Raw genomic sequence first — 16,171 nt, 5'->3', positions numbered from 1 at the left:
CCACCTGAATCTAAAAAAATAGACATTGGACCAAGTCACATACATTAATATAACATTTCTACACACCTGTTAAAAGTTTAATGTAAAAACTGAACCAAGATTAATTGTGATTGAGAAAAAAACAATTCATAAAAAATAAACTTAATTAACAATAACTGAGTTGCACAGATTTCTAGACCTTTTCTAATCTAAAAAGAACTAATCACATTTAAACTCAATGTTTAAACATACACTATATGAACGAAAGTATTGGGACACCTGACATTCCCAGCCACATGTGCTTTTTTCTCAAACTGTTTTCACAAAGCTGAAGACACCTCAATTGCACAGGGTGTCTTCGGATACAGTAGCATAAAATTTTCCTTTCACTTGAACTAGGAGACACAAATCTGGTCTGGCATGACAATGCCCCTGTGCACAAAGCACATTCCATGAAGATATGCTTTGCATGGGTTAGAGTGGAAGATCTCCTGCTATAGATCTCAGACTTCCACCCTATTAAATACGATGCACCTGAATGTGAATGCTGACTGCACCCCAGGCCTCCTCACCTCACCTACAGTACATCAGTACCTGACTTTTTCAACACCCTTATGTCTAAATGAACACACATCTTTACAAGCACAATGTATAATCTATGGAATGCAATGCTTAAAAAGCACATACTATACTTATGACCAAATGTCCGCAAACAGTGGCCAATATAGTGTAATTATCAGCTACATGCTTTTAATAGTGGGCTTGATCAATCCTAAATAAAGATAGGCGTTCCTGTAGGGTTCATCTGCTGTAGCCATGGTCTGCAAAAATCTAACAAAGCTTGCACTTGATCAAAGTTCTAAAAGGTATTTATCAGTAGAGTGATATAAGAGCTTTACAAAACATTAGATGTACTATAGAACACAATGAGCACTATTAAGGCCATAGTGAAAAAGTTGAGAAAATAGGGGATATCAGGCAAATTATGATGAACAGGCTGTCCGTCCAAAATACAGAAAATGACAAAAAAAAAGTCAGAAAAGCTTGGGGAATACTGCAAAGCAATTTCTGACCATAAAAGTAGCTGCAAAAACATGTAAGAAACTTTTCTCCACTAAATACTTGTGCTCAAGATGACATCAGAGAATAGTGGAAGTGGCAATGCAGACTGCAGTGGGGGCAGCAGCAGCAGCTGGAGTGGAACAGAAGACTTGAACCTGGGTCTGGAGTGGGCCACCCTGGAAGGAAAAGGGTATAATTTGGATGTTGGTGTAGCTTGGGGTCTTGGAATATTTCTTTTTTTTAGTCCCCAGCAGATATGAACAGTCCCACAATCAAGTACAAATCATGTTTGTACTGTAACGTGAATTAAAAGAGCAAGTGCGATGTTTATTCTGTGCTCATGTCACAATATTCCATTTGTCTGATCCACTGCGGTTGCAGACGAATGAATATAAATGAATATAGGTTTGTTATTAGGGTCAGTTTTTTTTCATAACCTTAATAACAAACCAAGTTTTAGGAACTGGTTCTGCCTTCTTAAATGAGTAATCAGGTAAAAAAAAAATGCTTCCTGAATTAGAATTTACTTTGTGTACTACACCTATTTTAAATCTGTGACATCTACTCTTTTGATCTATGTTTTTTCCAACAGGGAAGGCCCTGCTTGATGAAAGTCTAAATGCCAACAAGTTTAAGGAGTGATGGTGAAACTAAATTATGTACCAAGACATTGTCATATTCGTACCCATTCTATCACATTTCTCGCTGTTAAGCATATCAGCAGATGTAAATATTTTTGTATGCAGTGCATTATTACTAGGTTTATAAATATCTAAAACTGATCTAAATCAAGAAAAGGTGCATTAGGCCAGTAATTATGAAAATATAATTTTGTACAACTATTTGTTTACTGTATTGTGGTATAAATTCAAAATGTATGCTTCCTAGTAAGCAGTGAAAAGAATGCGGTGACACCCACACCCAAGTGACTTTGTGGGTCGAAGAGCTAGAAGATATAAAAGCTTAAACTCTGGTCATAGTATTTAGGGTGGGATGAGAATGAGGCTCCTGCACACATGGCTTTTATTCACTCAGGTGACAGCATCTGATCCCCATTGCAGCTTACTCGGCATGCCCAATCCACCTCAACTCAGCAAAGATGGTGATTTACTGATTGGTGGTATCTTTTCAATTCATGTCAAATGGGACCAGACAACACATGTCTTTACAACTGGGCCCTGGCAGCCAAAATGCTTAAGGTGAGGGTATATTGGGAGAATCTGAAATTAATTGCAAAATTTACAATCTTATTAATGTATTGATGCTTATGTGATTTACTGGAAAGATAAGTTTTTCTTTGCCTCTTTCTATAGTTTGAGCCTCCGTGAATTTCAGAATGCACAAACTATGGTATTTGCCATTGAGGAAATCAACAACAGAACTGATATTCTACCTGGACTCACACTGGGTTATAAAATTTATGATTCCTGTGAATCAGTAGAAATAACCACAAGAGCCTCCTTTTCTTTAGTTAATGGAAATGGGGCTAACACATCTGTAATGTCTTGCTCTACACCTGATACAGTTCAAGCAATCATAGGACAAACATCTTCTAGCCCCACAATTGCCATTGCTGCTACTGTGGGACCTATGAAAATACCAGTGGTAGGACTTTATAATTTATGTGTAAAATTGTTTGTTCTGAATGGGTATATTGATGCTTTAATGAAAACTATGATAATTCTGAATAATGAAGAATAAGTACAAAATAAATAACATTTTATTTTATGCTTTTCAGGTCAGTCACTTTGCAACATGTGCATGCCTAAGTAACAGAATGAAATATCCATCTTTCTTCAGAACTGTTCCCAGTGATTATTACCAGAGCAGAGCTTTGGCTAAGTTAGTCAGGCATTTTGGCTGGACCTGGGTAGGAGCCCTATGCAGTGATAATGACTATGGGAACAATGGTCTAAATGAATTCATCATTGCAGCCAAAGAAGAAGGAATCTGTGTTGAGTATTCAAAAGCATTCTTTAGGACGGACCCCCGAGAAAAAATTCTGAAAGTAGTTGAGATAATCAAGGCTTCAACATCTAAAGTTATTGTAGCATTTATCTCATATTCTGACCTTGGAGTTCTTCTAAAAGAACTGGCCTTACAAAATATAACTGGGTTTCAGTGGATTGGAAGTGAGTCCTGGATCTCTAGTTTAAACCCTGCTATTGCACAATGGCAGCACCTCCTAATCGGATCCATGGGCTTTGCTATTCCAAAAGCTCAAATCAATGGCCTTCATGAATTTCTGACCAAACTTAGTCCAGCATCTGGTGTAGCAATTTACAAAGAAGTGTGGGAGACAATTTTTGATTGTAAGCTTTCCACACAAGAAAATGCTGAAATGAAACAAATGTGCAAAGGTAATGAAAGTCTCAATCAAGTTCAAAACATTTATACAGATGTTTCAGAGTTACGAATTGCAAATAATGTTTACAAGGCTGTTTATGCTGTGGCTTATGCCCTACATAACCTATATAGCTGTTCAAAAGGGGAGAGTGCAAAAGAAGGGTTTTTTGCATGTGCAAACATAACAGATAACCAGCCATTGCAGGTAAATATGACAATATATCAAGGTGAAAAACCATGTACATATATATGTGTGTGTGTGTGTGTGTGTGTATGTCACTGAAGAGTTTGGAATGGTTTGTTTAGGTAGTCAATGAGTTGAAGAAACTTTATTTTACCACAACAAATGGAGAGGATGTGTACTTTGATGAGAATGGAGACCCTGCAGCAAGGTATGAACTGTTGAACTGGCAACAAGACAAAGATGGTAAAACAATTTTTGTTAAAGTCGGCTTCTATGATGGCTCTTTGCAAACACACCATCAGCTATCTTTGAACAACATCAGTATATCCTGGGCCCATAATAAACCACAGGTAAATGATGTTAAATTAACTGTAGTAAAAGATAATATTTAGTGCAATTAATGCATTAGCATATTAGCAAAAATTATATAGAATAACATTTTATTTTCTCAGGTGCCAGTCTCCGTGTGCAGTCCAAGTTGCCCCCCAGGCACCAGGAAGGCTGTGCAGAAAGGAAGGCCAATCTGCTGTTTTGATTGTATACCATGTGCAGAGGGGGAAATCAGTAATGTAGCAGGTATAATTACAAGTGCTTAGCTTTGATAATGCACGCAATTTAATCAAATATTTCAAACTTTAATCAGTAAACTTATGTAATACAAATGCAATTGACTAAATTATTATTTATTTTGCTTCTCTTTCAGATTCCATAACTTGCATCAGATGTCCACCTGAACTGTGGTCTAATGACAAAAAAACTACCTGTGTCTTAAAATTAGTGGAATTCCTGTCATTTGAGGAAATAATGGGAATCATCCTTGTATCATTTTCTTTGTTAGGAGTTTCTTTCACCATCTTCATTGCTGTAATTTTTTTTAAACACAAGGACACACCAATTGTTAGAGCAAATAATTCTGAACTGAGCTTCTTGCTCCTGTTCTCTCTGACTTTATGTTTCCTCTGTTCGATAACATTCATTGGTCAGCCTTCTGCATGGTCCTGTATGCTGCGCCACACAGCTTTTGGGACCACGTTCGTCCTCTGTATCTCCTGTGTTCTGGGGAAAACAGTAGTCGTGTTAATGGCCTTCAGAGCTACACTTCCAGGTAGTAATGTCATGAAATGGTTTGGGCCTCTACAGCAGAGACTCAGTGTACTTGCCTTCACTCTTGTACAGGTCATCATTTGTATACTTTGGTTAACAATATCTCCTCCCTTTCCCTACAAAAATATGAAGTATTACAAGGAAAAGATCATATTAGAGTGTAATGTAGGTTCAGCTATAGGTTTCTGGGCTGTGCTGGGTTATATAGGACTTCTGGCTCTTTTATGTTTTATTTTGGCTTTTCTGGCACGAAAGCTTCCTGACAATTTCAATGAAGCAAAATTCATCACATTTAGTATACTCATATTCTGTGCAGTTTGGATCACCTTTATTCCAGCTTATGTCAGCTCTCCTGGAAAATTCACTGTAGCTGTGGAGATTTTTGCCATTTTAACATCAAGCTTTGGGTTATTGTTCTGCATATTTGTTCCAAAGTGTTATATAATCATATTGGAACCAGAGAAAAACACTAAAAAGCAGATAATGGGTAAAGCACCTGCTAAATAAACTTTTTAGATATCCAGTATAAAAGCTTCTTTATAGTTCCCTTTACATCATTGTGAAATAACTGTATAAAGACTTAAAGTACATTCTTTAGTTTAAATGAAAGCTTTATTATTTTAATAATATTATGTTATTGTTATTATTTTAATAACTCCAATTAATAAACTGTAATATCTTTTGCATATGGTTAGTGATTAGTTCTTTAATTATGTTGACATAACCATTGTGAGTTTTTTTATGCATTTTTTGTCAAAATATGCCTGTCCTCAGCTTACACCATGTATACCCTGCTTGGTTAGATGATAATATAATTACAAGAGCATAAAGAAATACCCATGTTTTTTAATCTTTTGGTTTACCTTTATTGAAAATAAAGTTTATTTAATCCGTGACATTTTGCACCTGGGCCCTGTTCCAAATCACTGTAATCTAACACACTACACATGCATATATCCATTAATTATTACGCTGACAAGGTAAAATATCTAATAAAGTTTTTCCTTACCAAAAATAAAACCTTAACCATTATATTTTAGCTGAAACTATCAGCGATGGGCAAGTGGGACCTATATGCAGTATGCCTGCAATTAAAGTCTTTATTGATGCTTTAGAAAAGCAAGGACAGTAACACAGTTCCACAGGCACACAAAACACAGGAGAGCATAGAAATGTTCTTATTCTCCAAACTAGCAGGAAATCAGAGAAAGCAAAGTCTAAAAACACAGTCCATACATCCGATAATGGCAAACAGAGCAATACAGAGTAGGCATTAACAAAGTTTGAAAACAGAGTCTTATAAATCCAATAACAACAAACAGAGCAACACATAGTAAAGGCCCATTGTACCGGCTTCTTGATGTCAAGATGATGAGCACACAATGTAACGGACCAGGGAGGAAACATTCCAGAGGGGCCTCCTCATTTTTATCATCCATCTGCTCAATGTCTGCTTGTTCCAAGAAGGCCCTGGCCATGCCTGGAGTAAACTCCAAAAAAAGAGGAGGCCACTGAGAGGGCCTGTAGATCTCCTACTGTCTTAGGAGTGCAAATACCTAAGAGGAACACAGTTTTAACAGTGAGGTGTTTCCAAGAAGCCTTGCACAATGGCTCAAAGGAGGGTTCGGAAAGAGCCTCCAGCACAACGACCAGGTCTTCTTCAGGCACTCTAGGTCACAGCGCTGCAGAGAAAATGTGTTACCAACAAGTCTCTGTCCAGTGATTGCCCCACCAAGGCAATCCACCTCGGTGGAGAGACCAGAGGCTTGCAGCTGTGCCCCCTCAGGGGCCACAGCCTCCACAACTCTGGGTGGGGTGAATTATTGCAACCCCTGCATGAGAGAGGAGATCCCTCTTGAGAGGAATCTCCAGGGAGGATGCTCGAGGAGGGCTATTAGGTCCGCAAACCACCTTGGGGCCACCAGGAGCAGACGGATTCATCCTGGCGAACTCTCTCTAGAACTTCAGGGAAGCAGCGCGACAGGGGGAAAGACATACAGGCATAACCCCGTCAATTGCCAAGACTTAGTGGGACCAGAGGGACATCAACAGGTCGACTTAAACCCTGCTACATGAGGCTGCTACGTTCAGGTGTCTAAGGATGTACACTGCTCTCAAGGAAAGCAGCTTCCTTGCCCACAGGAGGATCTGGCATGCCAGCCTGTACAGGAGGCAAGAGTGCAGATTGCAATGATGGTTGATGTACGAGACCACTGAGGTGTTGTTGGATAGGAACCAGGAATTTCTCCAAACATCTAAGGCACGTAGGGCTTGCCGCATGATAGTATGGAGGGGATTGCCCCTCCGTGAAAACCCTTCGAACTTCCTGTGAGAAGGGAGAATGGATACATTAAAGTATGCATCCTTTAGCTCTACCGTGACAAACCAGTTCTCGAATCTGAGCTTTGGGGCTAAAGCCTGATAGCATAGTTCTGTTCGGTGGGCTAAGGTGGCAAGGTAAGAAATTGCATGGGTGTAGCCAGTTATGCTGAATCCCCCTCTCAGACAGGACTGCCTCAACTTCCTGATCAGAAGCATTGTCCTCAACAACAAACTGACTGATACAGAACCCGTGTTTGATATTCTGGAAGGCCTCTTTGGCCTCTGGTGTCCAGATGAACTTCCAGTGAGTGGAAGTGTGAGTCTAGTCTTCTTGACTGCTTTGAATACTTTGAAATCTGTCTGTTACACCACTTGCCATTAAACCAATAACAACTCTAACTTCTTGTTCTACTATTTTGTCCAAACAACCCACAACAACTAAATGGTTGTTGTTCCTACACACTTCTACTAGGCAAGGTGGGAACATAACACTACCTTTAGGAGCTCCTCATACAGCAAAGGCTGGGAGGAGTCTGTGGGCTCCCTGGTCTCCATAATTTACTCGGAGGAGGAGGAAGAAAGAAGGATTGCATCGCTGCTTCCAGGGAGCGAGCACTAGACCTGGCAGGTGAGGCAGTAGAAAGGGGCATGCCCGTCTACAAGCCCCCTGCCAGGTCCGCTTGCAAGCCCCACGACATCTGACAATGACTTGCTCAGCAACAGCGGAGCCAGAGCTGCGAGGAAGAGCGCCCTCTTTGATGAGTGCTGTCTGGGATATGTGGCTACAGTGCAAAGATTTAGCTCCCTCAAGAGCCATGTGAGCATGCTCATCGCCCAAACAAGCTACACACAAGCTGTGTGTATCCACTTGTAATAAAACAGGGGCAAGGAGGGACACAAAGCCGGATGTCATGCTTGCTCTTCTACTCAAATTCTGAGATTTCAGACAGATCACACACAGACATCACACACATAGAGTGCTTACTGAACAAACTGAAGCTAGTCTTGGTTCCATTGCATGCGCGTTTTATGTTCCTTGGTCATGACGTCACTCCACCGGTGACGTCGCGTTTATCTGTTGGTCGGATTACACACGTGATTCAGAGCGTGGACAATGTAGCATTCCCAAAGCGTTGCGATGCAGCTCGAGTTCCTGAGAGGGAACTTGTTGAGAAATGCATGTAGTCATTATTTTATAAGTTAAGGGGATCATTTTAGTGTGGCCAAATAGTTCTGTTTTTGTTATACAAAGAATAAACTGCATTTATAATTATATATTGATAAACACCAACATGCTGAAAGTGTTGGGGGCTGAAAATGGAAATTACTGTCTGTACTACTGGGACATTGTCATCAAGCCCACCTGGTCTATAGAAGAGCTATCATTGGCAGACACATCCTTGATTAGTAAGTACTTTAGTAGTGAGTACTCTTGAGGGCCAAATGTAAACATAGATTATCAAAACATGTTTATAACAATTAAAAGGGACATCAAAGCAAAAAACTTTTGTACAGAGATTTGAACAACAGTTTAATAAAAATCTGAGCATCTTCAAGTGATCAGTACAATACAATGAGGTAATGCACTTCTTAAACCCACACCCAAGGGTATGGTAAATTAGGGAGGTAAAGTGTTATATAAATGGCTAAATAGCTGTCATTGTACAAAGGGAGCAATGAGAATGAGGTTCCTGCACACATGGCTTTTATTCACTCAGGTGAGAGCAGTTGATCCTCCCTGTAGCTTACTAGGTCTGCCGAATCCACCTCAACTCAGCAAAGATGGTGATGTATTAATTGGTGGCATTTTTTCATTTCATGTCAAATGGGACCAGAAAATGCAGATCTTTACATCTGGGCCACAACAACCAAAATGCATAAGGTGAGAACACATGATGATAATTTAACTTGTTTAATGGAATTGAAACAATTTTATAGGAAGTACAGATTTTAAAAAGATTAGGAAATTATCAAAAAATGACATTACAACTTTTAAAGACTTTTTTAATGTATTAATGCTGACAGGGTTCACTGAAAAGCTGTGTACTTTAATTTTCTTCATTCTAAAGTGTAAGTCTCCGTGAATTTCAAACTGCACAAACAATGGTATTTGCCATTGAGGAAATCAACAATAGAACTGATATTCTTCCTGGAGTTAAACTAGGTTATACAATTTATGATTCTTGTGGATCAGTAGAAATAACTACAAGAGCCTCCTTGTCCTTAGTTAATGGAAATGAAGAAAATACATCTGTAATGTCTTGCTCAAAACCTGATAGAGTTCAAGCAATCATAGGAGAAACATCATCCAGCACATCTATTGCCATGTCTCTTGCTGTGGGACCTTTGCACATACCTGTGGTAAGATCTATTTTTTCTTTTTTTTTAATTAATTAATTTATTTATTTTTATATAATTAGATAATGCTTTTGATGAAAAATTAATAAACAGAGTTGGAAAGAACACAATTGAAATCTCTTTATTGCAGGTCAGTCACTTTGCAACATGTGCATGTCTAAGTGACAAGAAAAAACATCCATCTTTCTTCAGAACTGTTCCCAGTGATTATTACCAGAGCAGAGCTTTGGCTAAGTTAGTCAGGCATTTTGGCTGGACCTGGGTAGGAGCTATATGCAGTAATAATGACTACGGAAACAATGGCATAAATGAATTCATCATTGCAGCCAAAGAAGAGGGAATCTGTGTTGAGTATTCAAAAGCATTTTTTAGGACGGACCCCCGAGAAAAAATTCTGAAAGTAGTTGAGATTATCAAGGCTTCAACATCTAAAGTTATTGTAGCATTTGTCTCAACCTCTGACCTTGCTGTTCTTCTGAAGGAAATGGCATTACAAAACATGACTGGGTTTCAGTGGATTGGAAGTGAGTCCTGGATTTCTGATCCAGTTAATATCCAATGGCAACATCTGCTGAAAGGATCAATGGGTTTTGCTATGCCAAAAGCTCAAATCAATGGCCTACATGAATTTCTGACCAAACTTAATCCAGCTTATGATCCAACTATTTTTAAAGAGCTGTGGGAGACGATATTTGAATGTAAGCTTCCCACACAAGAAAATGTTAAGATAGAACAAATGTGCAAAGGTAATGAAAGTCTTAGTCAAGTTCAAAACCTTTACACAGATGTTTCAGAGTTACGAGTTGCAAATAATGTTTACAAGGCTGTTTATGCTGTGGCTTATGCACTGCATAACGCATACGGTTGTTCTAAGAGAGAAAGTGAACAAGAAGGTCTTATTGCATGTGCAAATATGAGTAATAAACCATGGCAGGTAAGTGTAACAATATATGGTGAACATCATGTACTTTATATTTGGCACTGAATAGATTGGAATGCTTTGTTTAGGTAGTGAATGAGTTAAAGAAGCTCCGTTTCACCACTGCAACTGGAGAGGATGTATATTTTGATAAAATGGAGACCCTGCAGCAAGGTATGAACTGCTGAACTGGCAACAAAGCAAAGATGGTAAAGCAGTGTTTGTTAAAGTGGGTTTCTATGATGACTCTCTGGAAAGACACAATCAGTTGTCATTTAACAAAATCAGTATAACCTGGGCCCACAACAAATCACAGGTAAATAACACACTTGTATCTATATGAGCAAATAATTATGTACTTAAATATTATCATATTTATATACAGCAAAATTGTTTTTTAGGTGCCAGTCTCTGTGTGTAGTCCAAGTTGCCCCCCAGGCACCAGGAAGGCTGTGCAGAAAGGAAGGCCAATCTGCTGCTTTGACTGTATTCCGTGTGCAGACGGGGAAATCAGTAACATAACAGGTATAATGCATAGTGCAGAACTATCCACTATTTGAAACTTTGATTTTATTAATAAGAATCAAAAAGGCGGGAGTGGTAGCTCAGTCACTGGGTTACTGATCAGAAGGTTGGATTCAAGCCCTGGTATCACCAAACTGTCACTCTTGGGCCCTTGAGCAAGGCCCTAATACCTCTGTGCTCCAGGGGCACTGCATCATGGCTGACACTGAACTCTGTCCTCAGGTTCTGAACATGCTGAGATATGCAGGGAAAATAATTTCCCTGTTACAATGTATATGTGACAAATAAAGGCTATTCTATTCTAATAAAATCACAATTACTCAAATTCATAATTTTTTTCTTTCTACAGATTCCATAACTTGCCTCAGGTGCCCACCTGATCTGTGGTCTAATGACAAGAAAACTACCTGTGTCTTAAAGTTGGTGGAATTCCTGTCATTTGAGGATTTAATGGGAATCATTCTTTTATTATTTTCTTTGTTAGGAGTTTCTTTCACCATCTTCATTGCTGTAATTTTTTTAAACACAAGGACACACCAATTGTTAGAGCAAATAATTCTGAACTGAGTTTCTTACTCCTGTTCTCTCTGACTTTATGTTTCCTTTGTTCGATAACATTCATTGCTCAGCCTTCTGCATGGTCCTGTATGCTGCGCCACACAGCTTTTGGGACCACGTTCGTCCTCTGTATCTCCTGTGTTCTGGGGAAAACAGTAGTTGTGTTAATGGCCTTCAGAGCTACACTTCCTGGTAGTAATGTCATGAAATGGTTTGGGCCTCTACAGCAGAGACTCAGTGTACTTGCCTTCACTCTAGTACAGGTCATCATTTGTATACTTTGGTTAACAATATCTCCTCCCTTTCCCTACAAGAATATGAAGTATTACAAGGAAAAGATCATATTAGAGTGTAATGTAGGTTCAGCTATAGGTTTCTGGGCTGTGCTGGGTTATATAGGACTTCTGGCTCTTTTATGTTTTATTTTGGCTTTTCTGGCCCGGAAGCTACCTGACAATTTCAATGAAGCAAAATTCATTACATTTAGTATACTCATATTCTGTGCAGTGTGGATCACCTTTATTCCAGCTTATGTCAGCTCTCCTGGAAAATTCACTGTAGCTGTAGAGATCTTTGCTATTTTAACATCAAGCTTTGGTTTATTGTTCTGCATATTTGTTCCAAAGTGTTATATAATCATACTGCAGCCAGAGAAAAACACTAAAAAGCAGATGATGGGTAAAGCACCTGCTAAATTAACCTTCTAGATAGTTCACTTTACATCATTAAAAAATAAGTCTTAAAGTACATTCTTCAGTTTAAATGAAAGATTTAAAATGGATTTCCATAAAGAGCTATTATTTTAATAAAGCCAGTAAATAAACTGTAATCTTTTTTTATGATTTTGCAGTATCTTTTGCATATGGTTATCGGTTAGTTCTTTAAGTATGTTGACATAACCATTGTGAGGGTTTTTTTTACATTATTTGATATACCTTCCTTGGTTAGATGATGATATAATTAGAAGAGCAAAACAAAAATCCTGTGTTTTATAATCTTAGGGTTCAACTTTATTGAAAAGAAAGTTTAATTAATCTGTGACATTTTCTGCAACTGGGCTCAGTCCCAAATCACTGTAATCTAACACACTACACATGCATACGTATATCCTATAAAATTATTTTGCTGACAAGGTAAAATATCTAATAAAGTTTTTCCTTACCAAAAATAAAATCTTTAACCATTATATTTTAGCTAAAACTATCAGCAACGGGCAGGTGGCACCTAAATGCAGTATGCCTGCAATAAAAGTCTTTAATGATGCTTCAGAAAAGCAAGGACAGTAACACAGTTCCACAGGCACACCGAACACAGGAGAGCATGGAATGTTCTTATTCTCCACACTAAGCAGAAATCAGAGAAAGCAGAGTTCGCTAGAGCAAAGTCCGAAAACACAGTCCAAAAATCCAATAATGGCAAACAGAGCAATACAGAGTAGGCATTAACAAAGTTTGAAAACAGAGCCTTATAAATCCAATACCAGCAAACAGAGCAACATGAAGTAGGCACAATATGAGTCTGAAAAAACAGTCCAATAAATCCATGGCATAAAGGGAGAAGACAATTTGGCGGCAGGGGAGATGAAAATGGCATCTTTAAGTAGCTGCAGAAGAATGGCAAAGTGGCGGTGCAAGATGAGCGCTGACTGTGACAGGGAAGTGCATAAAGTGCAGGATGAATGTTTCAGAATGGCCCTCCAGTTTGCCGCTGGATGGTAAAGGCGGGGCTAAATTCTCTGGCTGACATGATAGGGGAGTGAGACAGCACTTGTGGTTGGCCCAGTGGGTATAACTCTGGGTGGACGTGAGGAGCATGGTGCAGGTGACCCCAAGATTTCAGAACAGGGTGGAGTTATGGCACCACTTAAAGACCTGGGAGCAGAGCTTACCTGGGATGAAAAGAGTGTTCCCTGGACAACTGTTGGGGAAGGGTAGACCGGCCTTGCTCATTGTACCATCTTCTTGATGTCCAGATGGTGAGCACAAAATGTAACTGACTGGGGAGGAAACATTCCAGAGGGGCCTCCTCATTTTAATGCAAGTACTGCTGTTAAAAGTTGCAATGGTCTATTAAGACCACAAATTAAACATCTCTAGGTCACGTATGTAACCCTGGTTCCCTTAGGGAACAAAACACTGCATCAACAATGCTTTGGGAACACTTCTGTGTTGTCCATGCTCTGAATCACCTGTGTAATCTGTCTAATGCAAAATTTGACCACAGTGCTACTCCTGGCCCCTCTGTCTTTCAACGCAGCTGTGCCCACACACACTAGGCAGGGACTGGTCAGTCTTGCGGTATTGGACACTCGTTTCCAAAGCATTGTTGACGCAGCATCTCATTTCCTTAGAGAACTAGGGTTACATACATAACCTAGAGACGTTCCTTTTCAGGAACTCGAGCTGTGTCAACAAGTAAGGTGCCTCCAAGAAACCTTAGACAATGGCTTTAAGGGGGGTTTGGATAGAGCCTCCAGCACAACGCTCAAGTCTTACCCAATCACTCTAGTTCGCACTGTCTCTGGGAAAAAGGCGTTACCAATGGGTCTCTGCCCAGTGATTGCCCTGCCAAGGCAATCCACCTCTGGAGGAGTAAGAGAGAGCCAGAGAGATGCAAACAGGTCTACTTGAGCCCTGCTTCGTTCAGGTGGCCCGGAATGTATGCTGCTTTCAAGGAAAGCGGCTTACCTTGGGACCACAAGAGAATCTGGCATGCCAGCCTGTACAGGAGGTAGAAGGTGCGGGGTGAGAGGGCAAGCCCAAATGGAAGGACCGGATATTGGTGCGATTCGGCCCTGAAAGCGAACCTCAGGAACATCCTGTGAGAAGGGAGGATGGATACATGAAAGTATGCATCATTTAGCTCTACCGTGACAAACCAGTCCTCGCATTCAAGCTTTGGGGCTAAAGGAGCGTGCCGATAAAGGCTTCGCACAGGACCTGGACACCTCAGTGTGCAGGTCTGGAAAGAACAGCAGACCCGGATGTGGAGGTTGTGATGGCATTAGCAGAAAGCGCTTGTCAAGCTTACTGAACGGAGGGGCTTTCTGCTCATGAGATGGCGCGAGTCACAACTTCCATTAGCTCCTCGACTTCAGACTCACTTAGACCCCCCCCCACACCTCAAAAGAGGAGAGGCGGAGCTAAATGCTTCTGTCACATGGGGAAGAAAAAAAAGAAAGGCAGAAACGAGTGCAAAGCAAACTTCACAGCCAGAAGGTTTTTGCTCCCTGATGTCATAGTTCTGTTTGGTGGGCTAAGGTGGCAGGGGAAGAAATTGCATGGGTATAGCCAGTTAACCAGAATCCCCCTCTCTTGCAGGACTGCTTTAACTCCCTGATCAGAAGCATTGAGCTCAAAAACCAACGGGCTGATACAGAAACAGTGTTTGAGATTCTGGATGGCCTCTTTGGCCTCTGGCATCCAGATGACTTTCTGGTGAGTGAAAGTGATATTTTGGAAGGGGCAGCAATCAGTTCATCAGCCTTTGATGAACTGATGATCTGATGAACATGCCCGTGGCTGAAGAATCCCAGCTGTACCAGGGCATAAGAGGAAGGGATTACCAAAAAAGGATTGCCACTCCTGGTGATGTTCTAGGATGACATGTACAGGCTTTGTTTGGGGGTAATCCCCACAAAGGATGTCACCATCCAGAGCCTGACCAGGATGGTGGAAGGCAGCGGTTTGGATGGTATGCCCAACTGTTGGTATAGACTAGCTCCATCTGCCCAGGTGTCAATAAAGGCACAAGCTTTGTTTATCCCCCCACCGTAAAAACCGGGGGCAAGGAGGGACACACAGTTGGAATTCATGCTTGCTCTTCTTACTCAAATTCTGAGATTTCAGACAGATCACACACAGACATCACACACATAGAGTGCTTACTGAACAAACAGAAGCTATCTTCGGCTCCACCACATAAGTGTTTTATGCTCCTTGGTCATGATGTCACCCCACCATTGACGTTGCGTCTATCCGTTGGCTGGATTACATACATGTGATTCAGAACGTGGCCAAGGCGAAAGCGTTTCCAATGCTTTGCGATGCAGCTCGAGTTCCTTAGAGGTAACTGATTGAAGAATGCATGTAGTCATTATTTAATATGTTGAAGGGATCAGTCCAAAAAGTTTTGGTTTTGTTATGGAAAGAAAAAACTGCATTTATGTATTGACAAGTACCAACATGCTAAAAGTGTTGGGGGCTGAAAAGGGAAACTACTGTCTATACTATTGGTACATTGTCATCAAGATCACCTGGTCTATAGAAGAGATATCATTGGCAGACACATCCTAGATTAGTAAGTACTTTAGTAGTGAATACTCTTGAGGTCCAAATAAAAACATAAATTAGCAAAACCTGTTTATAACAATTAAAAGGGACATATAAGAAAATATATTTGTACAGAGATTTGAAAAACAGTGCAATACAAATCTGAGCATCATCAAATAATCAATACAATACAATGAGGTAATGCACTTCTTAAACCAACACCCAAGGGTATGGTAATTAGGGAGGTAAAGTGTTATATAAATGGCTAGAAAGCTGTCATTGTACAAAGGGAGCAATGAGAATGAGGTTCCTGCACACATGGCTTTTATTCACTCAGGTGAGAGCAGTTGATCCTCCCTGTAGCTTACTCGGTCTGCCCAATCCACCTCAACTCAGCAAAGATGGTGATGTATTAATTGGTGGCATTTTTAACTTCCATGTCAAATGGGACCAGAAAACACAGGTTTTTACATCTAGGCCCCAACAACCAAAATGCATAAGGTGAGAGCACATGATTATAATCTGAATTTGTTCAATGGAATT

General features: G+C 40.1%; 2 protein-coding genes across 2 annotated transcripts; both read left to right on the top strand.

Moving 5' to 3' along the window:
* Positions 1-1,112: 1,112 nt before the first annotated feature.
* LOC124395899 (extracellular calcium-sensing receptor-like) lies at positions 1,113-5,182 on the top strand. Its single transcript, XM_046864785.1, has 6 exons — positions 1,113-1,231; positions 2,103-2,161; positions 2,567-2,646; positions 3,694-3,921; positions 4,024-4,147; positions 4,275-5,182. Exons 1-6 carry the CDS (start codon positions 1,113-1,115, stop codon positions 5,180-5,182), a joined length of 1,518 nt encoding a protein of 505 aa, XP_046720741.1.
* A 3,891-nt stretch (positions 5,183-9,073) lies between these two features.
* LOC124395898 (extracellular calcium-sensing receptor-like) lies at positions 9,074-12,064 on the top strand. The gene is given in 7 exon segments (XM_046864783.1): positions 9,074-9,358; positions 9,486-10,289; positions 10,364-10,424; positions 10,427-10,590; positions 10,676-10,799; positions 11,149-11,310; positions 11,313-12,064. Coding segments are annotated over 7 exon segments (2,325 nt in total). The 5' UTR covers positions 9,074-9,100.
* Positions 12,065-16,171: the final 4,107 nt, after the last annotated feature.

Source organism: Silurus meridionalis, chromosome 13, assembly GCF_014805685.1.
Source record: "Silurus meridionalis isolate SWU-2019-XX chromosome 13, ASM1480568v1, whole genome shotgun sequence".
Taxonomy (NCBI): Eukaryota; Metazoa; Chordata; class Actinopteri; order Siluriformes; family Siluridae; genus Silurus; species Silurus meridionalis.
This window is presented reverse-complemented; position numbering and strand designations above follow the sequence as displayed.